The 27024-nt window shown below is 41.3% G+C and overlaps 1 protein-coding gene across 8 annotated transcripts in view; it reads left to right on the plus strand.

Moving 5' to 3' along the window:
- The window catches only part of LOC136838708 (intraflagellar transport protein 74 homolog), a 67588-nt gene that overhangs the window by 4114 nt on the left and 36450 nt on the right, over positions 1 to 27024 (plus strand). For 2 of the 8 annotated variants that reach the window (XM_067104118.1, XM_067104117.1), the window contains exons 2-3: positions 24521 to 25398; positions 26434 to 26490. The exons of 3 other annotated variants lie outside the window; for them this stretch is intronic. In XM_067104118.1, coding sequence (XP_066960219.1) covers positions 25338 to 25398; positions 26434 to 26490 — 118 coding nt within the window. In that variant the 5' untranslated portion in view covers positions 24521 to 25337. Of the gene's footprint in view, positions 1 to 19223; positions 19276 to 24520; positions 25399 to 26433; positions 26491 to 27024 lie in introns of those variants that run through there. 3 more of the 8 variants (XM_067104120.1, XM_067104119.1, XM_067104122.1) reach the window with 2 other exon arrangements.

The raw sequence follows: 27024 nt of genomic DNA on the forward strand, positions 1-27024 counted from the left end.
AACAATATGATGGCCTGGCAAATGAGGAACTAAGGTTTCTTATCACCGAGATAAATAACAACTCCAACCAAAAAGATGCAAAAACATTCACAGACATATTGAAAGGATATGATCCTTCAAGCTGGAACAAGTCAGCAGAAAACATAATGAAAATAATTGAAGGAATACCAAAGAAAGTCCAAGTGATCAAGAGGCTTACAAAGAAAATGTACATCAATCAACACATTCCAACAAAGAAAATTAACAAGGTAAATATAGTGAATATACTGATTGATGCAATAGGAAAACGAATGCCTAAAGCATTCAAGTCTATGTAATGTGTGGTATAGCATTGTAAATCCACAAAACCTGATAAGGAAATGCTATGTATGTCACGTACCAACTCACCCTACATGTGCAGAAGTACAGCTAAATAAAAATAAGGACACAAAAGTATTTTGCTCAACATGTCTTATATGGATAGACAATGTTATTAAGTCAAGACTTAATGTGCAGATAGTAGAGGATGAAGAAGATGAGGAAGAGGAAGAAGAGGAAAACGGAATAGAAGAAGAAAATAAGATTGAAGAGATAGAAAACAATAATGAAAACAAAGAACAGGATAAGAGTATGGATGCAGAGAAACTCATAGACTCTATACATGAGGCAATACAACAGCATACATACGAAGAAATAAACTATGACATGACAACACAAAATAAAATCCCAAAGAGGTTGTACCTGGATGTACATACTGACAGGAAAGAGCAAGAAAAAAAAAGAAAAGAAAGACACAGTCTGCACACTTTTGAAAAGAGGGAATTGCAGATTCGGTGAAAGATGTCACTACAAACATCCCAAGATATGTCACAATTATGAGATTTATGGCAAATGTGCATATCTAGACGGCTATGAGGTTGAATGCATCCATCTACATCCAAAAATATTCAAAAACTTGAGAGAAGGAAATGGGTGCAGATTCAACAAGAAATGTAGATGTATGCATCCTGTAGCCATGAAGAATGAAAATCAAAATCAAATACATATCAAAAATCAAAGACAAAATTAAGCAAATAAAGAAAGGAATAAAGAATATGAGACGAAGGAAAAAAGCAAGCCAACACCACGTTATGAAATGTCAGCATCACGATATGAGGCATCAGCACCTAGGTCGGTGCAACGTCCATCAGATGGTGATGGGTACAGGGCAAGGAACAAGCAATGCATTTATGATGCAAGGGGATGGTGCAGATATAGAGAAAAATGCTGATATAAGCACAAAATGAATAAATATAAAGATGGAAGATCAAACATTTTGGAAAAGCTGGATTTTTTAATGCCTGAATTTCTGGAAATGAGGAAAAGAACAACATATCAGAGCAGGAAAGAGGCATGGGAAAATCCTTATTATTACCCATATTAGATAATGGGGATAACAAGCAGACCATCATAGTTAGTTAGTTATAAATGATTTGTTTAACCAGACCTCTGAACTCTTTTAGGGTTCTTCTCGGGCTGGGAGGGAGCATCATAGTGATGAATGCACAAGGTTTAGTTTCAAGTAACTCAAAAAGAAAAATAGAGTTCTTAGAAGAACTAACCCAAAATGAAAAAATAGATATAATGAATATAAGTGAAACATGGTGTTCCCAAGAGACTGGCAGTGACGATCAGACAAAGGGATTTCTAACTTATAGATCAGATAGAAAAAATAGGAATCAAGGGAGAACCGCGATATATGGGAGAGACGTTAATCAAGAAAAAATCTGTGAGAAATATAGTAACACAGAATGTGAAATAATTGCGGTAGAATTTGGATCTGAAAAATTAGTGAATATTGTAATATACAGACCCCCAATACTAAAGAGTTTGACATAATAATAGACAAATTAGATAATATATGTAGAAATCACAAAGACTGGACTATACCCCTATCCGGAGACTTTAACTTTCCTTTCGTAGATTGGAAAGAACGAATAGTAGATTGTGGTTGTATAAATACAACCACAATCTCCTATTCATTCTATTGTATTTATACTTATTGTATTTATACTTATAAAGAAGAGACTAATAGTAGCTCAGAAGATAAGAGACAATTTGAAAAGCTATGAGAAATGCTACTAGAACATAATGTTCAGCAAATAAATCACCTCCCAACAAGAAAGGATAATACTCTAGGCCTAGTGTTTGTGAATGAGGTGAACTATGTTAAAGAAATAATAGTGTATAATATGAGTATTTCAGACCATAACGTCATAGAATTAACAGTCCGTTCCTAAGCAAGTGAAAACAGAGATAAGCCAGAGACGAAAAAGTGGGAAGGATTTGGAAAATACAATTTTTATAGTAAGAATATAAAATGGTCAGAAATAAATGAAGAATTAAAAAAAGACTGGGAAAACATTCGTAAGTGATAATATACAGGTAAATACTGATATATTATATAAAATATTAGAGAAAATATTGGATAAATATATTCCGAAGGAGAAAAGTAAACACCAGTCATGCAAACCAAGAGACAGAAGGATCTTGTTCCAGAAAATCAGAAAGTGGAAAAAAACTCTTGCAAGAGAAAAGAATGCATGGAAAGTGATGGACATAAAAAGTAAGATAGAAACTGCAGAACAAAAGATTATACAATCAAAAGAAAATGAAAAATGGGACTTAGAAGAAAAGACCCTACAAAATATCAAACAAAACCCCAAAATATTCTACTCATATGCGAAAAAGATGAATAAAAGAAGAGTAGAAATAGGCCCCTCTAAGAAAACGAAGGGCGATTAACGAATGAAAAAAAGGAAATATGCAACATATTAGCAGAAAGATATAAGCAAGAATTTACCCCTAGAATTGATAATGAAGATAATGATACAGGAACAAGAGATGAAAATAGTGAATACTTATCAGGCATAGATATTAGTGAAGCTGATATTGTGCAGGCTATCAAAGAAATTAAAAATGGATCAGCAGCTGGACCAGATGGCGTACCTGCCATTTTGTTAAAAAAAGTAGTTCATTCTGTCGCAAAGCCACTCGCAATATTATTAAGACAGGGAGTAGATACAGGCAAGATTTATGATGAACATAAATTAGCATATATCACCCCTATTTTCAAAAGTGGATCAAAACTAGAGGCAAGTAATTATAGGCCTGTGGGTCTAACATCACATATTATGAAAGGGTAATGAAGAAAAATATAACGAAACATTTAACGAAAAATAGCTTGTTTAATATTGACAACATGGTTTTGTACCCGGAAAAAGTTCACAAACCCAACTGTTAGCCCACTATGAAAACATATATAAAAATATGATAAACAAAAAAGATACAGAGGTAGTGTACCTAGACTTTGCAAAAGCTTTTGACAAGGTAGACCATAATATATCAGTGAAAAAAATTAGAAAACATGATATTGTGGACAAAGTAGGAAGATGGATAAAAGAATTTTTGCAAAACAGAAAACAGATAGTGATTGCAAACGATGAGAAATCAGATGAAGCTAAGGTAATATCCGGTGTGCCACAAGGTACGGGGTTAGCTGCATTGCTGTTTTTTATTATGATTGCAGACATAGATAGTAATGTTAAGGACTTGGTAGTGAGAAGTTTTGCCGATGACACAAGAATAAGTAGAGAAATTACCTGTGATGAAGATAGGAACTCGCTACAAAGAGACCTAAACAAAATATATGAATGGGCAGAGGTAAATAGGATGGTATTTAACTCTGATAAATTTGAATCAGTAAATTATGGTGATAAAGAAGGAATGATATATGCATATAGGGACCTAACAACAAGACAATCACAAATAAGGAAGCAGTTAAAGACCTTGGTGTGATGTTGAATAGGAACATGTTATGCAATGATCAAATAGCAATACTATTGGCAAAATGCAAAGCAAAAATGGGAATGTTGTTTTGGCACTTCTAAACAAGAAAAGCCGAACACATGATTATGCTTTATAAAATGTATGTATGTAGTCCACTTGAATATTGCAATATGATACGGTACCCACACTACCAAAAGGATATTGCACAAATAGAGAGTGTACAAAGGTCCTTTACAGCTAGAATAGAAGAAGTTAAGGACTTTGACTACTGGGAAAGACTACAATTCTTAAAATTATATGGTCTCGAAAGGAGAAGAGGATGCTACATGATAACACAGGCATGGAAACATAGAAGGAATTACTGAAAACATCATGGAGCTGAAAATATCAGAAAGAGCAAGCAGAGGTAGATTAATAGTGCCCAAAACTATACCAGGAAAACTAAGGAAAGCACACAGGACATTAATCCACTACGCACCAGCATCGATAATGCAACGTCTATTCAGTGCATTACCAGCTCATCTGAGGAACATATCAGGAGTGAGCGTAGATGTGTTTAAGAATAAGCTCGACAAATATCTAAGCTGCATCCCAGACCATCCAAGATTGGAAGATGCAAAATATACAGGAAGATGCATTAGCAATTCTCTGGTAGACATCAGAGGTGCCTTACACTGAGGGACCTGGGGCAACCCGAACGAACTGTAAGGTCTGTAAGGTGTAAGGTTTGGTGTCATGGAAGGGTTGCACTTGCTATCTCTTATACCAGACTAGCAGTTTTCACCATACATAAGAGAGGAGTAGTGACTACATATACCTATTATAAAAGACTACAGATCAACACTTATATGACCTCTCTTGTCACAAGAGAAAGTTAAAGGATTATGTCAGGTAATTAATTTGACAATGATTATGCCATTGTATAGTGGTTTCACTTAATACTTGTATTTAGTTGTAGTTGTAGATTCTCTTTATTGCTTGCAAGGTCTGACTCTTCTTCAGTTTCGGTCTTATGTATTCATTTTCCTTGTGCTGCTTAGTAAATGTGGTTGGAGGCAAAATGCTGAAAGTAATGACAGGTTATTGTCCTACTGTCACCTTGGCAATATGACTCGAAAATAAGTGCGTGATCTTCAAGAAATAAAACTTTACATTGGAAAAGTTCAGATTCTGGGTACTGTATTTTATTTGTATTTATTACCAATGGGTTCATGTCAGGTGTACAGTACTGGAGAGAGTTTACAATCTGTATTCCCTACCATTGGTAGTGAGGTGGAGATGCTACGAATATCTGAAACTGTACTGCAGTGAATTACCTTAAGCTTTGATTCTTTTTTGCCTTGGATATATAGTTCTGCTTACAGCCCGCAAAAATCCCTAGAATCAAAGTTTTGCAGTCTCTATAATTAAAAGTATAATGTTGCTGAAATAAAATTCTGCCTAGTTCTTGATCATGGGAAATGCATTATATAAATGTATTTGACATCACAATGTCAGTGATTAGATCGTGAGGTTGCCAGCATGTAAATTGCATTACGTTGATGAATGTGAACATAGATGTAAGCTGAGAGGCTTTTACATTTTGAAAGTCCTTTCAAGACAGTACCAGATGTAGAAATTATTACTAACTGGGCATCAGTTAAGTGGGTAAAAAGTTGGAGTCCTTCATTTTCTTGTATTGTGGCCCTTTCTCTACAAGATGTAGTGTTAAGCCTAAGTTAATTCATACTACAGTAATAAGAATTAACAGCTTTTATTACAGGTCTGTTAAGATGGCACAGAGGCCAATGACTGGTTCTTTGAGCATGAAAGGGAGGCCTTTGTCATCAGCTTCGCAAATGATGTCTTCACCTATTGTAGTAGGCCATGATAGCTTTGACATTTTTAGCACAAATTTAGCCATTTTGATTGTACGACAAGAGTGCTCCATTAGGAGGTGATGAATTTCAGAGATCGTACTCATTATACTTTATGTCACTAGTGTTTTATTGTAGCAGCTTTGTACATTATGTATGCCTCATTGCCTTTTCATTCTTTTGTATACTGTGGTTTGGCTCTTCATCGTAATGCAGCTGTGATCGGTGCATGTAAATCTCAATGAAAATTTGAATATTTCTGGTATTTGATCATTAAATTCAAATTGCATTCTGTATTCTTGAATTTCATCACTTTTTTGTTAACAGCTGCTGAGCTTCATTTTTCATGAATTAGTACTGTATAGTGATTTCTTAAACTTTTATATATGGTTATCACTGTAGAGAACTTTTTTGCAAGGATTATTTCTGAGGGAGGCCCCGTGTCACCCGGTGAAATTCCATACTAACACGAATTTCTAGGTATAAATATTGCTAAATATACCAGAGAAAAAAGCTTTCAGGAATGCTGGAGTTACTACCCCCAGATCGGCGTCTTCTATATTGAAGACGTCGGTATAAACAAGGGTGAGTGAAAGAATCACAACCACAGAGCCACACTCGATAGACATCCCCATGTCAAAACCCCGGGAAGAGCGGGAGCCGTACCAGCTCCCCACTCACTCACCCGCCAAGCGGCGACTCCAGCGCCATCTGAACTCATTCCATCTCTAGCACGTGATTTTTGTGCACTCATTATTTTTGTGCTCGTGTTTTTGGCTGTTTTTCCTGCTTATCAGCATGTCTTCCAGCAAGTTTACCGTCACCAAGTTAAGTACCATCTTATTGTGGGGTTTTTATGATAAGTTTGGCTGTTTCAACCCGTATCTTAATATTATTCGTGGTTGTTGTTATGACGCCGTGGTGTCCCCCATCAGCCATGTCGACCGCGAGATTCGCCCACCCAGCTTGTTCTGTTTGGGGCTTCTCTTTGTCGTTTACATTTCTTATCATTATTCCCCTAAATTCATCCTGGTGGCGTTTCCTGGGCGGGTTGTTTCGGTGTTCCTCTGCATTATTTTTGTTGAACCGCATATTGGGGTTCCTCCAATTGGGTTCCCGTCATTTTCCCGCTTAAGTTTCTCCCCAGGATGTTTTCCGCTTTGACATACTTAGCTACATTATTATTATAGTGTGACGTGCTGGTGCTATCAGTCTTTTATTGCTTTGATTTAGTTTGTGGGGGAGCGCCAGATACAGTTTTATTGTTTACTTACCCTGTCGCTCCTCTCTGTTAGGCTATGCGTCTTGCATGAGCACAAGCTTTTATTATTGTTTTGTGTATATATATTATTCTTAGTGATGGTGATTTATTTTAACTGGTTAAGTTGTGTGGGGTTCCCCTAGCCTGCCTATGTCACGTTAGGCTTGTATTTTGCTTCCTTTGGCCTCCCGCTCTCCCTTTTACCCTGAGTTAGGTTAGGTGTGAGGAGGGGTTCAGCAGGTAGAGAGAGTTTCTGTTGTTGTTCCTTCCACTGGCCGTTGTTTGGGTTGTAGAGTGAGACCCCATTGTCCTCCCCCTTCTATGGAGGGGTAGAGGCTCTTTCTGTGGGTGTGTCTCCTCCGTGCTTCCATAGCATCCTCCCCTTTCGTTCGGCTCTGGTTGGTTTTCAGCACGGGAATTTCTCTCCCCGTTGTTGCCTCCTTTTCCTTATTCCCTCCTGTTAGCCTAGGCTATCCCTAGGTACGGGTGCTAGCCTAGGCCACGCCTAGGTGTAGGGCGAGCGCGTTGAGGCCTTAGGTCGTTATCCCTTCCATCCCCTTATTCGGAGTAGGCTATGTTCTTCCACTGCTGGTATTAATTTACTTGGCGTGGTGTGTGTCTGCAGTCGAGCGGGTGAATAATCTTCCCCAGTCTCCTGTTTTCACCTGCTCTGGCCTACTCCCATCCTTACCCCTCCAACCCTTTCCACCCCCCCTCCCTACCCTAAGTCAAGCTCTTTGTCATCTTCTCGTGCGGGTGACGTCAGCTGGCGTTCACTCCGAGTTGTGGGGCCCTTTCCTGGTGGAGAGATTCGCTCCCTCCCAGGGCAAGTCCCCGGTGGCTTTTTGCTTGGCTCAATGTCTCGTTAACCCGCTCTCCTAGGATCGAGCAGGTTTCGAACATTCTTAGGGTTATTGGTTCTCCCCCTTTTCCGCGTTCGCTTGGCGTTCGAGATACTTTAGTTGGGGTTGACTGGCGCTTTCTCCGGCCCTTGTGGTCCTGCGATGTTTGTTAGCCTCACCCTACTATTGTTCTCTAGCGGTTGAGGCTTGGGATCTCCGGAGGGGGTGGTTCGGACCGAGTATATGGAATTAACCAGTTTCGTTCCCATCCCCTGTATTTTATATATGCATATACACTTGTTTTGTTCCGGGTGGCTCACTCCGCCGTTGGACATATTGTTATTACAGGGTCCGGTGTCCTACCCTTGAGTTCTGCCGTTTTTATTCCTGGCATCCCTTGTGGTAAGGCCCTGTTGACTCAGCTCTACCGTTCCGCCGGAGTATTCCGGTGGTCGGGGAGCAGCTTGCTTACCACTATAGTTACTTGATGGGTAGACCCGTCTCTGACGGGGGTTTTTCTTCCCGCCGGAGTACTCCGGTACTAGGTTTGAAAATACCCGTGCCTGCCTAATTTAAGTTTCTAGAGTGGTAGGTTCATGTACTTTTCACACTTACAGACCGTGCGTTGTGAGGAGCCGGGGTGCACCGCCACTCTCCATCAACCCTACGGGCATGTGGTGTGCCGGACCCACGCTGGCTGTGCGGTCCGGTTGGATGATCTTGTAGTTTGGCATCCTGACGGTTGCGAGGTGTGCTTCGCTCTGTGCAGCAGTGTCCAGGACGAGTCGGTAAGCTTGACTTTCGTTCTTCACGCTACTTTCAGTCTGATATGTGCTCATATTGTAGGTCATGACTTTTTGTTACAATATGTTAGAACTGATCCCCTGCTCTCTTTTAGGCTGACGAGTCCTCCAAGAAGGAGGCCTTAGAGTCTCTCCGCGCCTGGGTGGCTGGGTTCGGAAGGAACGTGCTGTCAGGGAAACCGTATGTCCTCGACGCTGGTTTGAGGGACCTTCTCTACCCTGGCGCCCGGATTGCTGCGGCCGTACCAGCTGATGTGGCCGCGCCCATCATTGAGCAGATCCGGGCCGCGACCCAGCCACCTCAAGAGGACCTGTACACGGAGGCTTCTGAAGACGTCGCCGCCTTAGACTTGGACCTGGAGCCGATGAATACGGAGCCGGACCAAGGGGTAGGTAGCGAGGTAAGTGAGGCAGCGGGGGCGGGCCCCCTTTTTGATTCCCCATCTTCCTCTGTGTCTTCCTTTTCAGGATTCACCAAGTCTTCCATCTTGGGGGACAGGGCTCCATCTGCTGTCCCCAAGTTGAAATTGAAGACGTCGTGGAAGGCGAAGGGCTATAAGTCCTCGTCTTCTCGTAAGGCATCTCCCTTCCCCCCGTCGAAGGCCAAGGTTGCGGAACCTGTGGCCTCCGGGAGCAAACCGAGCACCTCGGGCAAAGGAGCAAGTAAGAGGGCGCCCAAACCCAGCCCTCCTCGCCAGCCTGCCTTTGACCCTGAGGCGTTTGCAGGGATGTTGCTGGAACGCATCTCTTCGGAGGTGGAGGCGAAGCTTTCCAAAATTACGGAAAGACTTCACAGTCAGGAGACTCTGCTGGCGGATATGGCTCGCTCCGGCGGAGCCGCTCCGCAGTACGAGATCCCTGATACCGCTGACCTCCTCCTCTTTCGATGTAGGGAACCTGTGGCGTTTTGCTCTTCGTGCCATTCGTCATGAAGACACTTTGACCATTGAGGGTCTGGGCACGGCGCGTCTGGAGGAATTGGAGTTCTTCCCTCCTGATCTCTTGCCCCCCTACCCAGGCTTCGTTAGGCTGACGGAGGAAGACTGGATACGCTCAGACAAGGTCCCTAAGGAGACGGTGATCTTCCCTAGGGACCATGCCCAGTCTGCTCTGTTGCGCACTCTTACGGAGTGGCAGGCAGAGAACACAAAATTGACTCCCTTCAAGGGCAACTACACCATGTTTTCTCTGGGTGATAAGTTGCCCACTCCCTGCCTGAACAAAGTTGCTTTGGCAACGGCTCAGGCTTGCTTCGATGGCAAACCCTTGCCTCAGCTGAGGGAGACGGACTTCACATCCCTGGTATTCCCGGGAGGTGAGGAGTTCTGGAAGGATGCCCCGTCCACATTTACGGTGGGTAAATTGGACTCTTTCTCTCTGCGTCCCCTCTCAATTCAGCAAACAGCTTCCTAAACTCCCGGAAGCTCTCCTGAAGGCGGAGTTTGAGGCACGGTGTAGGCTAAGCCGGTCCTTAAACTCCTTGTGCTTGACAGAAGCGGTCGCCGTCTCCTGTGCAGAGGAGCCTCTGTTTCAGGTTCTGGCTAAATCCCTGTTGGCAGGGTTTCAGTCAGACCTGTATGACTTCATGGTGGCAAAGTTGGAGTGCCGCAAATTCATCTTTATGGATGCCACCATTCGTCATGAGCCTAACAAGCTCATGAAGAGTTCCATCTGGGGGGTTAATCTCTTCCCAGAGGACGAAGTCTCCCGCGTCCTGAGCGAGGCTACCAGGGCCAACCAAAGCCTACGCTCCCGTTGGGGTATCTCCGCCTTCAAACGGAAGACCCCCGAATCTGGCAGCTCCCAGAGTAAGTCTGGGAAACGTTTCAGGAGGCACAGGAGGCCTCAACACCAAACAGTGGTTCAGGCTGTCCCAGTCTCGGCGGTGGGCCAACCCTCCACCTCCAAGGCTCAACCCCAACAGTACGTGCTGGTTCAACCAGCCCAATCCCTTGCTGCACCATCGTACGTCTCCTCTCCGGCGTACAATCCCACCTATGAGGGCCGTGGGGTCTTTCACGGCCTTAATAGAAGCGCAAGGGGTCGCAGAGGTCGAGCCCCATACAGAGGCAAAGCTGGATCGGCCTCCCTGGGAAAATCAGGCCGTGGTAGAGGAAACAAACCCACTTCCTCCCACTGAGACCAGTCAGGTAGGTGGTCGCCTTTACTGGTTCAGAGACCAGTGGTCCTTCAGTCCTTGGGCACACAGCATTGTGTCCAAGGGTCTGGGTTGGAGCTGGATCATGGATCCCCCTCCCCTGACCAGATTTTACCAACCCCCCCTCGAAAACCCCACAGGATTTTGTGATGGAGCTTCTCAACAAGAGAGCAATAAAGGAAGTAAGGCACCTCAAATTTCAAGGCAGGTTGTTCACCGTTCCAAAGAAAGATTCCGATCAGCAAAGAGTGATTCTAGATCTGTCACGTCTAAATCGCTACATAAGATGCGACAAGTTTCGCATGCTTACGGTGGCTCAAGTACGGACTCTACTGCCGCGTGGAGCCGTCACCACCTCTATCGATCTTTCAGACGCTTACTATCACGTCCCGGTTGCGCGGAGCTTCTCTCCCTTCCTGGGTTTCAGACTCGGGAAACAAGCCTACTCCTTCAGGGTCATGCCTTTCGGACTCAATATAGCCCCCAGGAATTTTACGAAACTGGCGGAAACAGTCGTTCAGCAACCACGGTCCCGGGGATCTCCTGGCGGCTTACCTGGACGATTGGATAATGTGGGCTCCATTAGTACAGGAGTGCCGGAAGGCTACAGCCATAGTGATCAAGTTCCTGGAGTCGTTAGGCTTTCGGTTGAACAGGAGAAGTCCGCCTGACTCCGAGTCCCGGTTTCAGTGGCTGGGTCTCCAGTGGGACCTGTCCTCGTACAGGCTATCCCTCCCGCCGTCCAAGCGGAAGGAGATAGCTGCTGCTACCAGGAAATTTTTGAAGGACAAAGCAGCATCCCGCCGGTCTCAAGAGAGGCTCCCTTCAGTTTGCCTCTCGGCCCTTCAGTGTGGCGGAGACGAGCCAATGTCAGGCTCAGAGACAGAGTCTCTTCAATCCCGCGAATCTTGAAGCAAGGCTTCAATCATGGTCCACAGCCAGTGGCCTGTCGAAGTCAGTCCCACTCCAATTTTCCCCTCCGGCTTTGGTAATCCACACAGACGCTTCATTAAGCGGCTGGGGAGGGTACTCACCAAACCAAAAAGTTCAAGGGACATGGTCTACAATGTTTCAACAGTTTCATATAAACACCTTGGAAGCTATGGCAGTGTTTCTAACTCTCAAGAAACTCCGCCCCGCCGGCCAGATTCACATCAGGCTGGTGTTGGACAGCGCCGTGGTGGTTCATTGCATCAACAGGGGCGGCTCCAAATCAGGTCGCGTAAACCAGGTGATGGTAGCTATCTTCTCCCTGGCGAACAAACACAGCTGGCATCTGTCAGCCACCCACCTAGCGGGGGTGCGGAACGTGGTGGCGGACTCCCTGTCCAGGACTACTCCGTTGGAGACGGAGTGGTCTCTGGACGGGGAATCGTTCAATTGGATTTGCCGCCGGGTTCCGGGACTCCAAGTGGATCTGTTTGCTACGGAGAGCAATCACAAGCTTCCCTGTTACGTGGCTCCCAACCTGGACCCCCAGGCCTTTGCCACGGATGCGATGACCATAGACTGGAACAATTGGGAGAGGATCTACTTGTTTCCCCCAATAAACATGTAGTTGAAAGTACTGCACAAACTCAGGTCATTCAAGGGCCAACTAGCTCTGGTAGCTCCCTATTGGCCGAAGAGCAACTGGTTCCCTCTGCTCCAGGAGCTCAAGTTGCGGTGTCATCAGATACCCAAACCCAGACTGACCCAAGTAGTACAAACCAAGACTGTGTCAGCTTCCTTAAGAATTCAGAATGCCCTGGTTTTATGGACTTTATAAAGTTTGCTGCAAAAAGGGAGCAAACATTGACCCCGTCAACACTCTGTTTCTAGAATCTGATAAGAGAGATTCTACTCTCAGACAGTATGATTCAGCAGTCAAAAATTAGCATCCTTTTTGAAGGCATCTGAAGCTCAAACTATGACTACTAACTTAGCAGTTACTTTCTTTAGATCATTGTTTGAAAAAGGCCTTGCCCGGCCACTATTACTACAGCTAAATCAGCCTTAAAAGAAGGTATTTTTGTATGGTTTCAAAATCGACCTTACAGATTCATACTTCTCCTCCATCCCTAGAGCATGCGCCCGTTTGAGGCCGGTAACACGCCCACATTCTGTTACCTGGTTCCTCAATGATGTTCTGAAATTAGCTGCTGATACTGATAACTCACAATGCTCTTATCTGGATCTGTTAAGGAAAACCTTGTTTCTGATTAGCTTGGCTTCAGGTGCCAGAATTTCAGAGCTATCGTCTCTCGCTAGAGGTGATGATCATGTTGATTTCCTCCCGTCCGGAGAAGTCCTCCTTTCCCCTGATCATGGGTTCCTAGCTAAAAATGAAGACCCTCAGGACAGGTGGTCCCCCTGGAAGGTGGTGCCTCTTCCTCAGGACCAATCCTTATGTCCAGTATATACCTTAAAGTCTTATCTACAAAGAACTCCACAGTGTAAGTCGGGTCCTCTTTTTATCAGGAAAAAGGTGGAACTCTTTCGTTGAACGCTATAAGACAGCAAATTCTGTATTTTATTAAACAAGCCAACCCGGATTCAGTCCCAATGGTTCATGATATCCGTGCGGTAGCTACCTCTACTAATTATTTTCATAATATGGATTTTGCTGAACTTACCAAGTATACGGGATGGAAATCACCTCTAGTGTTTAAACGCCACTATTTAAAATCACTCGAAGCCCTGAAATTTTCTACAGTGGCTGTGGGGAGTGTCATTCCCCCACCTTAATTGTCCTTAATCCTTTTCCTTCCCCCCTGCCCGCCTGCCTCATTTATTTCTCTGCCTGCCTTTCTGGATCAATCATGCCTCACTGCCTTGCTCCTCATAATCGATGCTAGAATTACCCTGGTTATTGTTTGTCTTGGTGATTGGATTTTGATATGCTGTGAATTTAGATTAAGATAGAAGTACTGGAGCGGTTTTTATTTTGCTTCATGTACCTCAATTTCTGATTTTGTATATATCTCATTGTTCTTAGATTTAAGTTTGTATTTACCTGTTTATACCATTATATTGTGGGTGTCTTTCATTTCACCCCTAATTGTATTGTATTTTTGTCATTGTGTATTGCTCTTAGACTTAAGTTTACATATTCTTCATTGTGTCTTTATATTGTTGGGTGTGTGTTGTTCCACCCGTACTTACCTGTTATTAAATTATTTTTCCTTGATGAGATATCATAATTAAATCTATTTTTTCATAGCGTGTGTTTTTGTTCTAATCACCTTTTGTTTTCTTTGTAGCTTTGCAGTCTTGGCATGATTCTCTGTCACTATTTCACCGGGTGACACAGGGCCGAACTCAGAAAAGGGATTTTGACAAAGGAAAAATCTATTTCTGAGGGAGGCCCCGTGTCACCCGGTGACCCTCCCAGGAGCAGGTTTACCGCCCCCTACTTGCACATGCCAAGCCTGGGGTGGTGCTAGTCTGGAATGAGTTCAGAAGGCGCTGGAGTGGCCGCTTGGCGGGCGGGTGAGTGTGGGAGCTGGTACAGCTCCCCGCTCTTCCGGGGGTTTTGACATGGGGATGTCTATCGAGTGTGGCTCTGTGGTTGCTCGATCTGGGGGTAGTAACTCCAGCATTCCTGAAAGCTTTTTTCTCTGGTATATTTAGCAATATTTATACCTAGAAATTTGTGTTAGTATGGAATTTCACCGGGCGACACGGGGCCTCCCTCAGAAATAGATTTTTCTTTTGTCAAAATCCCTTTTTCCTACAAATTACAGACCTTTTTGACATCACTAATATCTTAATACTCAGTTATGACTAATAAACCAAGTGCAAAATTTCTTATTTAAAAATGGGCAAAGGGGAAAGCAGACAGTGAGTGAAGCCTCCTGTATTGAGAGATGCCCCATCATACTTGCTGAAAGTTCAGATGAGTACAAAATATTGTATGCTAATCTCTGTTCTCTTTCACATTCTCATTACATTTTTTACTTCAAAGTCTGTCTTGTGTTTGGTTTTTATGTCATGTCTAGGTCATGTTCCTGACAGCCTGTCCTAGGTCAAACTGTTCACAAGTTGGAAAGTGCAAATACTGCTGTAAAGTGTATGTATTAGCTGTCTTACTTCTTCCTAATGAATACCATATTCTTTGGAAGCTTGAATTTCAAGTCAGTGGTCCTTGTAGGCTTGTTCCACATGAATAGGTTTCATTTACTGATTAATAATAATGATATGTATTTCCTTATGCAGCACAATATATACAAGATTAAATTTATGGATATCATTCAGTTATATGCTGTTGTTATGTTTTTGCTATTGTAGTAGCATTGAGTCTCAGGAGGCTTTAGAAAGACACAGTGCAGCTTTCTTACTTCATTAACACTTAGTAAAATATACAGTAATTATTTACAAGTTAAGTGAATCGATGTATGAGTCGAAGTGTAAGTCAAAGTGTGAGCCTTGCTTTCTTGAATCTGGTTAACAACCCACAACTGGTGAGGCCTACGACCTCACTCTTCTAAGACTCCTTCTCTCTCTGCTTCTATCTGCTGTTCTCTCTGTCTCTCTGCTTCTCTTCCTTCCCTTTTGAAGGATTTTCAAAATGGAATGCCCCTCCTAAAATAGGCGGGCAACAGCTTCTGTCCAGCCCCTTGGTAGACATCTAATTGGCTGAAGACTTATCTAAGGACGTCCCTCTGGGTGTAATTAGATGAATTAACCCCTCCTTAGTAGGTGGGACTAATTACGTCACCGGAAATCTTGATTTCTGGCGAGATTGAAAAGGTCAGCTTCATAGGTAAGGCATTTGTGGCATTCCTTTATGATTTCGATGGTGATTAATCCTTGCCACTGCGCGCCACTGTTTGGCTACATAATCACGACACTCCTGCTTCGATCGTCATTCCTTCAACGATTTCAGTAGATTATACTCGTGCCCTGTTTAGACTACCTGAGCATAACACATCCTGTTTTGCTATTCTCTCTCTCTCTCTCTCTCTCTCTCTCTCTCTCTCTCTCTCTCTCTCTCTCTCTCTCTCTCTCTCTCTCTATGTCTTGTTTCATTATTATTCTATTTTCTCTCTCTCTCTCTCTCTCTCTCTCTCTCTCTCTCTCTCTCTCTCTCTCTCTCTCTCTCTCTCTCTCTCTCTCTGGTTTCTTCTCAGTTCTTTTTTCTGTCTGTTATATTTATGTTATTCATATATCATTATATCATTACACTATGTAGTAATTCTTACTGAATTATACATTGCAATGCTAACATTGTATACTGTTATTTCAAAAAACTTTTTTGCTGTTTTCACTTATTGTATACATGTGTTAGGCAGCTGCTCTTGTGCATACGGTACTGATGCCTCTCCTGAGTCACCAAGTCTTTCTTGTGTAGACAGGTTAAAAATCAGAATGGATAGATGTACACTATCATGCAATTGACGAGTGGGAGTTCAGGGGTACGATTCCTTTGGTTCCCAAGACATAGGACTTTGCTGGATTTCTAAGCTCCATTTCTTTGGTTGCCATTTTTTGAGTTTCCTTAAGTACCAAGCTAGAGCATGGCTAACTTTCATCTCCTTTCAGGTTAACACAGCTGAGGATGCTTTAGATTAGGCATTAGAGATACAGGCAGTCCCCAGTTTACGACAGGGGTTCTTAAACCGAAAATTGTCGTAAACCGAAAAATCATCGAAAATCGTCAAACATCCTAAGAAAGCCTTACTTTTAATACTTTGGGTGTATTGAAAACGATGTAAACTACATTTTTGTTGAGTTTTTTCATCAAAAAACTCCAAATTTTTATTATTTGGCCATTTTGGAGCCATATTTCTTCCATTGGATCGGTGTACAACATGTCGTAACCCCGGAACATGCGTCATAAACCGGGAAATAATTTCTGATGAATATATTTGAAAAGCGTCGTAACCTCGGAACGCCGTAAGCCAGACCCGTCGTAAACCAGGGACTGCCTGTAATAGGAAAATTTTCCATTCAAAAGAGTGCAGTGGCAAGAATGAAGAAGTTTGCCATGAAGCCAAAGGAAATACATACATTAAACTACCAAGTCCACCCAGTAAAGAACCCAGAAAGGAATGTGTGAGTACCATAAATGGTCAAGACAGAATTTAACTTATTCTGATAGAGAAAAGTAATCTTATGGCCCTGTAAGAGTCTAAGAGCAGAATTTTGGTTTCATAGACCTTTTTGCTAGAAGTTAGAACTTTTGTTTTGAAATTTTTAAATGTAGTAAGTCTGCTGATCAAATTATTGATTCAGGTTATCAGGTCCTTTTTTGGCTATGACTCGCAATCACTGTTTGTGGTTACAGTCCCAGGAGGACTTGTAACTGCCAGTAGAGAGGTAGTTCATGGCTCCCATCGTCATTATCATTTTCTTGTTCATCTTCACCTTATTCCTCATTAACATTATGATTTTTTGATGTCGTTGCAGCCACTCTGCAACAAGTTCTGGTATCACAGTGTTAGTTAGTAGTCAGGGTTTGTTTAATTCTTTAAGTAAAATGAAGGATAATTTATGATTGAGTTACTGGTATTAAATAAGAATATGGTAATCTCCACAAATGAGCATTGCAGTTGAAGAGCTCCAGCAATAATTAACTTGCTCCAAATTAGATGGTTCTTACATTCAGAACATATTCAAGACAGCGACTAACTTTTTTGTCAAAGAGACAGACTGACTAACTGAAATGTCCTTTTTCCATTTCCTCCAGTTGATACATATCTAGTCCTCAGAGTCAGGAGAGGAAAGGCTGTCATTAGGGAAATGGAAGGGCTCCCCTTACTGAAGTTAGTCTTGCTTGGTTTTTACTCTAAATCGTAACACTTAGTGTGTTTGTCATAGAAGGGTATTGAGGCTTTAGTAAGGTAACAGGTTTGTATTCATGAAATTGTGTATATATTTGAAAACTTTTGTCTTTGCTTTAAACATAAAGTCTTTTAAGACAAAATTTGTATGTGTGTAAGTGACCTTTGAAGTATTCCCTTAGTATATTATGTGTACTGTACTGTAATTATTCCATTGTATTATTTTAAAGCTTGGAGCTGAGAAATTTAGGAGAACTAATGGTAAAGGGTGGGAGTTCATAGGTATATGTGAAAAAGACTTATTAGTATAAAGGTTATTAGGGATTTCATATATATCAATGATTTGGAAAAGACTAATACATTATAAGTGTTTGTTACAGTCTTATAACACACTGTTGTACATATTGTGATAAATATTCGATGTAGATTATTGTAAATAAGCTCTATAGTGTTAGTTTATTTGCTGTATTGTTAGAAAAATTTCAAAGGTTTTAAACCTTTGAGATATCTGGGGGTTCCCAAGACTCACCTGTGTTCTGGCTTACTGCTTATAAGCTTTTATTGCAAGTTGTAAATATATTTTTTATGATACAATGCTGGTTTTGTTTTGATTTTGAAATGTAATATAATGGTGCTTTTTTTTGGCTTGTTCAATAGTAAAAAACAAGAAAAATAAAGTCAAAATAAATTGAAGTTAGTAAAGAACAAATTTCTTTACTTATTCATAAAAAATGTATTAAATACTGTAATAAGGTAAAGAGATACAGTATATAAATTCCATTTGTATCATGAAAATGTATAAATTTCCTTTTCGTTCTTTTATGTTTTATTGCTATTTATGCTCGTTATTGCATATGTAAAATTTAAGGAAATATATTAGAGGTGCACTGGAATTTGGTTCTGGCTGGTTTCTTCCAGCCAGAACCTCAAAATTTTTGAAGTTCCAGACAGAGCCATCATGAAATAACTGGTCAGAACAGGAACTTTTATTATACATTTAAGCAGCTACCATACTACTTAGTATGCAGTGATTAATAACATACTGTAGTTTTACTGTAAAAACCTTCATTAGAAAACACGCAAGACAAGCATCAATCATTGGTAATATACGTACAAAAATGTCCCTTCTCTTCATTAGTATGCTGAAACTGAAAGGTGAACCAGTGACTGCACTGAACTGTGTGTATTCACTTGCTAGGATCTGAGTTGGAAGTAGGAAGATTATGATGGGGAAATAAGAGTTGTTCTCCTGTTCGAAATAGTAAGCAAAAATGTTTTTTCTTGTGTATATTGCCCAGCTTCTGAAAATAGCCTTTCAGAATACACTGGAGAATTACGATAGGACATATACTTTCTGGTAACTTTGGATAACAATGGAGAAAGTATTGTATATTGCACTAGTACAGATAAATAGTGGCCCTAGTGAATCATCCCTTACTGGATGCGTCTGTACAGGTTGACCATTTGTATATCCTGTTAATACAGTATCGCATAATTGTGCTATTGTTCTAATTCTGGTTCTGGCCGGAAATTGATATGCTGGTTCTGGTGCATCCCTAAATATATCTAAACATTGTAATGATTCTCTATCTGGGACTGGCTTTATGTAATTCTCTTTGAATAGCTCCCAACTTTGGTGGAGATGGAATTCAGCCATCCCCTAACACCCTCCAGATGCTGATAGATTCCAAAATATTCATGATCAGATTTTTGCTATTTTTCTACAGAATTGCAAGGGTTGTAATTTGCATGACATCATTTGACATTATTGGAATCTCAAAAGAGTTAAGTGTACATGTGGCGTCTGTATTAATTGTTAAACAGTAATTGCTGTATAGGCAAACTGAACAACTATTTGTGTGCTTATTTTACTGAAATTTAATTGATTTATATACATTATTTATGTCTGTTTACTTTGAGCAGAACAAAAGCATTTTGATCAAAAAAGCATGCAAATGAATTGTTTGTTTGCCTGATGAGACTGATACTGTAATTAATATGAAGACTAAGAGAGATTTGAAAGATGAGTTGTACTTAGTTATTTTTCTTTGTTCAAATGAAAAGCAGTTTATTCCTATGTGAATACAAACCATTACCCTTTATATAGAAGTGTCCTTCAGCTTGAGCTGGAAAGTCATTGAATTTCATAACAAGATGGTTATGTAGTGGTTATGGGGGTGAGTGGGGAAATACCTTTCACTCACCTGATGTCTCCTATCAATTTTTTTGTAAGTAATCTAGGATAGACATCTCATTGCACTTTCTGCTAGACTGTCCATTGAACTTTGACAAGTATTTGTATTTGTTATGTGATTGTTTGTTGTTTTTAGGCTTATTTTTCCAAATAAAAGTACAGTATAAAGAAAAAACAAAACCAAAGATGTTAAGAGGGGCATGAGACTTCATGTGGACACTTCATGTCCCTTGTAAGTGTTGATCCTCAGAGATATTGTTCTTTTTGCAGAGGTAAGTCATGTATCCTTCTCTCACCCTGCAAGTAGTGTTCTGGTTTGTTGTCTGCTCAGTGGGAGAGGTAAGATAGGGAAAGGAACAAGTATAGGAAGTATTCACCAGACTCCTTTGGGGTGCATATGGCCTCTGTAACACCACCTAATTCTGCCAGTTCCTTTCTCCCAACCCCTGCTGTGCCTCTCACCCTGTCTCCAGTGAGTACTGCTACCTCTCAGTCCAGGGACCAGGATAATCGTAGTAGGAATGTTACTTACAATTCTCTCTACTCAGTGATGACTTGGATGCTCAGGCTGGTGTCTCTCATAGAGGGACCCCAACCCAAGCACTCCACTTGCCACCCCTTACCCGCAGTGATATTTCTGATGTCCAGGTATGCATTATTTGCTGAGCATCTGTGGAAGATGTGGCCTTTGCTTAACATTCCAAGAAGTTCCACAGTGCTCCTTGATCACCTAGCCACAGCTAGGAAGCAGGTTTCTCCGGCTCATGCTGCTACTGCTTTGGGAATCCAACAGTCTGTTCATCTGTAGCACCAGTGACAACTCTAACAGCCTTGACAAGCCTTTTGATGTTGGAGAAGAGCAAGCATGAGCAGGAAAGTGAAGAAATTTCCATGCTGTTCTTCTTCCTCCTCTTCCTCTACATCTTTAAGCTTGTCTTCCTCCCCTCCCTCTTCTTTGACTTCTCCCTCCTTCTGCAGGAGGAAGAAGGGGATTTTCAAGAAGGCCTCTCACAAGAAGTCTCTTAAGGGTTTGAGAGACTGGTCTTTCCAGTCTCTTGGGTTCAGTAGCTTTCAAACATATAAGGGTGATTGACTAGCTTCTGGCTGAGCTAGTATGAGACTCACAGAGCATGCACAGTAACCATCCCTGGCTCACAAGAACTGCTCTCTGCTCTTCTTTCATGTTTTGCTGGAAACACTCTAGTCAAGTCAGCTGGTTGTGCATGTGCTCAGTCTCCAGACTATGCTTGTGCAAACAGCAGGATCAGCTCTTCCTGTGTTGCTTCAGAAACACAATTGATGGAGCCCATGCAACCCTCTTGCTCAGCATTTCCTTGGTATACAGACCTTGTGTGTGCAGATATCAGATTACATATACTCTTCTACTCTTGCAACCCCAGAAGTACACATGGTTGAGGAAGCACTGGTCGCTCATTTGGCGCGTGCTTATTCTCTGAAGTATTTACTTGCCATCAGTGGTTTCATGCATAACATAGCAGTTCAGTCTGAGGAGGGTAGGGCAGGGTCTGATGGTGACCAACTTGCTCACTCCCATGATGGATTGGAGGATGGTACTATAAACATTTCTGTTACGGCCATCAGTCCTTCTGCTCCAGCTACACTGACTCTTGTGTGTTACCACAGTGAGATGAAGAGGTTGCTGAAGGCTCTATGGCCTCCTCTCATCTTGATGGGTGATCCATTTCTCATAAACCCTCTTGGGGAGCTTAGGTATGATTAATGGCTGTGTGCCCACCTTGTGATCACCAAGCACTTCTGCTTCAGCAGTAGCCTTTCCTGCTCAGATTATCATTGCTGTAGCTGCTGTAGCAGTTCCTGCATCTCCTGTCCCTTTTGGGAGGTCTGCAATAACTACATCATTGTGGGCATAAGAGAGGTTGGAGAGACTCTTGGTTGTAAGAGTTCAAAGAAACCCAAAAGCACATTATCCTACTCTTCTTCCTTATTGTACTCTTCCTGCTCATCCTCTTCACCTCCTTTGCTTTCACTGTCTCTGGACTAGAGAACAAATAGGAGGAGGCCCAGAAGGCAGCTTTCTGAAAGAAGGTTAGAGGTTTTTTGCTGACACTTTGTTGAAGAGATATGAATCCTGTGACTAATCAAGGAAACCTGTGGCCATGACTAGAGTAGGTGGATTGCTTTGTGAGCCTGTTCAGAGTTGATCATTGGTATTGGAGCTTGCTCATGGCCTACTCTCTCTTCTTGGGAGAAAAGGACTCACCTTGACTCTTCCTATCCTGCTTGTGCCTCTCCAGAGGTATAGAAGGAGAGGTCTTTGCAGCCTAGAACTACTGATCATCCAGATTCTTCTTGATCAGTCTGGTACATCAAGTCTGAACCCTAGCATGACTGTTCTTGTGTGTGGGATACTGTGTCACCCACAATGGTCCAGTATCATCCATCACGGGATCAGTTGCATGTATGCCTGTTCACCTAGACCAGTCAGCCAAGCTTGCCTAGCTGATTTTAGGTTTGAGAGCGGAGGAGGGGATTATTCTTTTTCTTCTTCAGTGCCCTCTGATCATGATTCAGTGTCTGAAACAATCTGTTCTGGAAATCCATTCTCACATTCTGATAATCAGGTACTAGGTCTGGATATGTCTTGTCGCTCCACCTTGGTCAAGGGTCTTTTTAGCATATTGTGGACCCTGTATGGCCTGAGGTTTCTTGCCTATGAAACCACATCAAACAGAGGACTATTTTGGCTAATGGTTAACTGTGAGTTGGTTACACCCAGTCTCAGGATGACCCTTGGGGTTCCTTGTTAACCATAAGCTGAGTGCTTATCCCTTTTCTGCCAAACCTTCAAGTTGAGGTGTTGAGAGATACCCTCTTGACCCAGACTGCTTCAGGAAGAGAGGCTTTTCTTCTGGGGCTGCATGTGAGGTGTCTGGTATTGTCCCTCATATCACAGCAGATGTGTACCATGTTAAGTGGGCTAGCTTCTGAAATTTGTATTGTATGAGGGGTTTACCTCCGGCAGAGCCACTTTCCAGGAGAGCCTCCTCTCTCTTCCTTTAATAATGGGCAATTACTAAGCTCTTTCCCAGGTGTTCCTGCTGAAGGGTATGTATCCCTGTCTCAGTAAAGGTCTCCATGCTCTTGAGAATCACCAAGTAGTCTTATGTGTCATGCAGACTCAGGTTGTCTCTGAAATAGGATGTGACTTATGCTCCATAGTAGCACCCAGACACCATATGAGCCCCTGAGGGAGGCTTCAGACAGGAGTGTCACTCAAGTCCTCCTGCCTCTTTAACCAAGTGCAGCACACAGAGAGTTTCTGGTCTATATCACTCTAGTTGTGGCAAAAACTCAGAACACTTCTGTCTCTGATAAAAGATTTGAAAGCTTTTTGATCATATTCCCCTGGGACTTAATAGGTGAGGATTATGACAAGACACTTTTGTCTCAAATGAGAGTTGTGTGATTTAGCATCTCAGCCCCAAGTGTCAAAGACTGTTTGTTATTACTGGCAGACACAGGTAGGAGGAGTCCAAGAGTGCCATTTCTTCTTTGGCTTTGTAAGGTCTTCAGATGGGAGCATGAGTTGTCGGGCAATGGAGATGGCTCTTGATCCTGAGTGAGGGACCACAAAGTCAAGGGCATTTCCCTGTCCTGGGCATTCAAGAGAAACTACTCAATGACATCACACTGAGGGTAGGTGTCTGGCAACACCAACCAACTGTAACGCTTTTCACTTTAGAGATATCACCCATAAGTCACTGGACACCTTCCCTTTAGGACCTGTATTGGCTACCCAACATGTGTAGCATCTCCAGTTCCATTAGACAGAAAAGAATTTCCCCTGAGGTTCACAGGTGTCACAAGGTTGGATGTGTGGAGGATGGCTTGTTCACCTTGCTGTATCTCTTTCCATTGAGTGCATCCTATCTCTGACTGTAGCTTTAGTTGGTAGATGTGACTCCCCCAGTCTCCTGTTTAATCAGGGGTTAGGGTAGATCAGTTATCTTAAGATCTAATTGTAATATTATTGCTGCCTCTTGAGTTGGTGTTCCTTTCACAGATGGAAGACTGGGCTCCTCCTCATTTCCTAGAAAAAGGTCACAAAAGAATCAACCCTGGCACAGGGCTCTGTCAGCCGCAACATCACGTATGGTAGGGTGTGTAAGCTGTTAAAGGAGTCATCCTTCCGTTGTTCATGTACATGATTGGGAAGCTGGCATATACAGGTGGTAAGAACATGACCTGTCAAGTTCTTCAAACAGTACCTCCCACCCAAGGAGTGAGTCTCATATAAAAGATGAAAGTTTGTATTCTTGTAGGAACAAATTGTGAGTTGGAGATAATTTGCATTTTTCCTAGATTTATAAATCTGAAGTCTTTTCAAATTACCTGTAGACAACTCCACACTTCTTCCTTTTGTAGAAGGAAAAAATGAGTACCAAGTGTTTGAGTGAGTGGATTGTACCTCTATCCTCTTTTTCATTTGCTAGTAGTTTACTACATTTTTACTAAGCTTCAGTGACTGGACAAGCTTTTGCTGAAGGTGTGTTGATAGAAAAGACTTACAGTTTGTATTGCTAGGATAAATGCAAAATCAACTTTCAGTAATGATACTTCAGTTCATAAGTTAGATATTCTGAGAGTAACTGGTAAAATTCTCTTTGATCTGTGTGATGTACTAGCTAGTCATACTAATATCCTTACTTTGTGTCCAAACCCTTTATCCAGTGTTTAAGTCTGTACTGATGTGGATTCCTTAGTTTACAGATGGTAATTTTTTTCAACTACTGCTATAAGGTTGTTGATGTTTGCTCATCACACTGAGAGTATTCTACACTTATTGCTTCCAGGAAGACATTAAAGAGTCTGAGGAGAATAATGCAAAAGAGGAAATAGAACAACAAGAGGAATTAAAGGATCTGCAGGACATAGAAAAGGAAAGTCAAGAAAATGGAAAACTAGAACAAGCACTGTTGAAATTCTGCCAATGACCTAAGGGAAACTGTAGAACCACTGCAGGGGCCTTTGTATGCACCATCAGAAGTTGCCAGTCTTGCAGAATTGCCCAGGGAAGTAACAGGGAGCCAAGTAAGAGTTGCAGATGGATTAGAGGAACCTGAAACAGAAGTTGAGGAAGCTATTGAAAATCCAGGAATAGATGACACACCATGGAACACTTCTGATGGATTAGATGAAGGTGCAGAATATCCTACATCAGATATTAAAGGACTTAATGAAACATTTGAGGAATCATGTGAGTCCATCGAAGGGCCAGAACAATTTTCAAAACCTGAGGAGTTTGTAGAATTTGCAGAAACTGGAGAAGCACCTTTACCAGATAAGGAAGCATCAAGACTTGAAGCTGTTGAAACACTAGCAAAATCTGAGGAAGTTTCAAGGGCTGAAGAAATTGTTGAAGCTCCAGATAAAACTGAGGAAATTTCTGAATCAGAGGAAGTTGCTGAAGTGCATTTTAAAGTTGGAGAAGTCACAGGATGTCAAGAGTTGATTTCAACATCACCAGGAGCTGCTGAAGAAACAAACAATAATAGCGAAGGGCCAGTAGAAACAGCTGAGCAGCCAAGTACCTCAAACCACACGGAAATACTACAAGTAAGAGGAGATTGGGAAGGTGCTGAAGAAATATCCCCACAACCAAGTACAAGTATGGCAGAATTACCACTCTCTCGTATAGGAACCTCATTTGGAACACGCCCTGCAACTTCAGGTTTGTAAAATTATTTTATTTTTTTTTTTTTTTTTCATCTTTCATCTCTAAAATTTCTGACTGGCTAATGAGGTAAACCATTAAAATTTATGTGTCCTGATGACATTTTAGTACTTCATTTAAGCATCTTGATTTACTTTATTGATATTATTCATGTTATAAATCTAGAGCATGTGGACCTGATACAGATTTTATTACAATTGGATATTCTAAGCATGTTGTATTGATTTTTAACTTTTATGTGTAATATTTACATGATTACCTATAGTGGACTGAGTACCAGAAACTAAATTTACTTAAATTAAATAAAAGGTTAAAAAACTGCATTAATGAAGGAAACAGGTGTTATCGTAGGTAACAGAGATTCATTTATAAATATAGGAAGATAAGTCCTCAATCATTAAAATCTTATTTGTAGGCTATTCAGCTTTTAGGAGAAAAGCACTTTGATATACTAGTTTGCTTAAAATGAGCTGAGATTGTTTATTTACTTTTCCATTAGTTATATGTATAAGCATATATACAGTATTCATGTTCTGACTCTACTACCCACAATCATTTGTCTTTTATCTGTCAGACAGGAGAAGGAGCCAAGGTGCATGTACAAAAGTATTTCAGTTTGGACAGACAAAAGACTGGTGAACCTGGGAACTTGCAGAACCATGAATAGGTCATAAACATGTTAATGTGGTTGTGATGAACAAATATTTTGTTTTATAATAGTGAAAGTAAATATATACAAATTAGAATTAACATATTCCTGCAACTAACAGCCATTTTACTGACGACAGTGTTATGTTGTTATGTGGAAGAAGGTTTTATCAGTATAAAAAAATTTCATGTCATTCACAACCATGTCACATATTATAGATGGCACTATATTTTAAATAGATATGTATATTCTCCCATATCTCACGCAGCTTGTATTTTTATGTGAAATTGTTTAAGTGGGCATCATCATTTAAGGTATACAGTTTAAACCTCATAACCATTATTATTTTTATGTCTAGTGTGAGATTTAATTGAATTCGACAGGGAAGAATTATGGAAACGATGATGTGCGACCAATGACACGAGGTTCAGGGATGCCAGGTAAAGATAGATTGAATTTGAGGTGTGTGTTGACTAAATACTTTACACTGATTGGATATTTGTGCTAGCCCACAAAGTACAGGTGCAGCAATTCACACAGGAGTGGTTTTTTTTTTTTCTTGCATGTGATGGGATTGGATGTAGTATACATCATGGTACTATAGTACTGTCATCAGTTCTTGAAGGAAACTGAGCAATCTAATAACAGTTTATAATGTTTTTGATGAAACAAGTTCATGTATGTATTTTACTTTATAAACAAAAATATGATTAGAACCAGATTTTCAGTTGTAAGATGCCTTTTGTCAAAGGACATTGAGTTGGTGACTAGTAATATTTTTAGGGTTAAATAGACATTTGAATGCTTTTGACTTGTTTAATGAAACTTTATTAGAACATTTGGTATACTTTGGTGTTCTTTATATACAAGGTATATTTATATAGTTTTTACCATTATCAGGAAAGTATTCTATACATTAAAACTATGTGAACTTCACACAGCATTCTGTTTTGATTTTTGTTTGCACTTTTTTA

The sequence above is a fragment of the Macrobrachium rosenbergii genome, chromosome 5, assembly GCF_040412425.1.
Source record: "Macrobrachium rosenbergii isolate ZJJX-2024 chromosome 5, ASM4041242v1, whole genome shotgun sequence".
NCBI lineage: Eukaryota > Metazoa > Arthropoda > Malacostraca > Decapoda > Palaemonidae > Macrobrachium > Macrobrachium rosenbergii.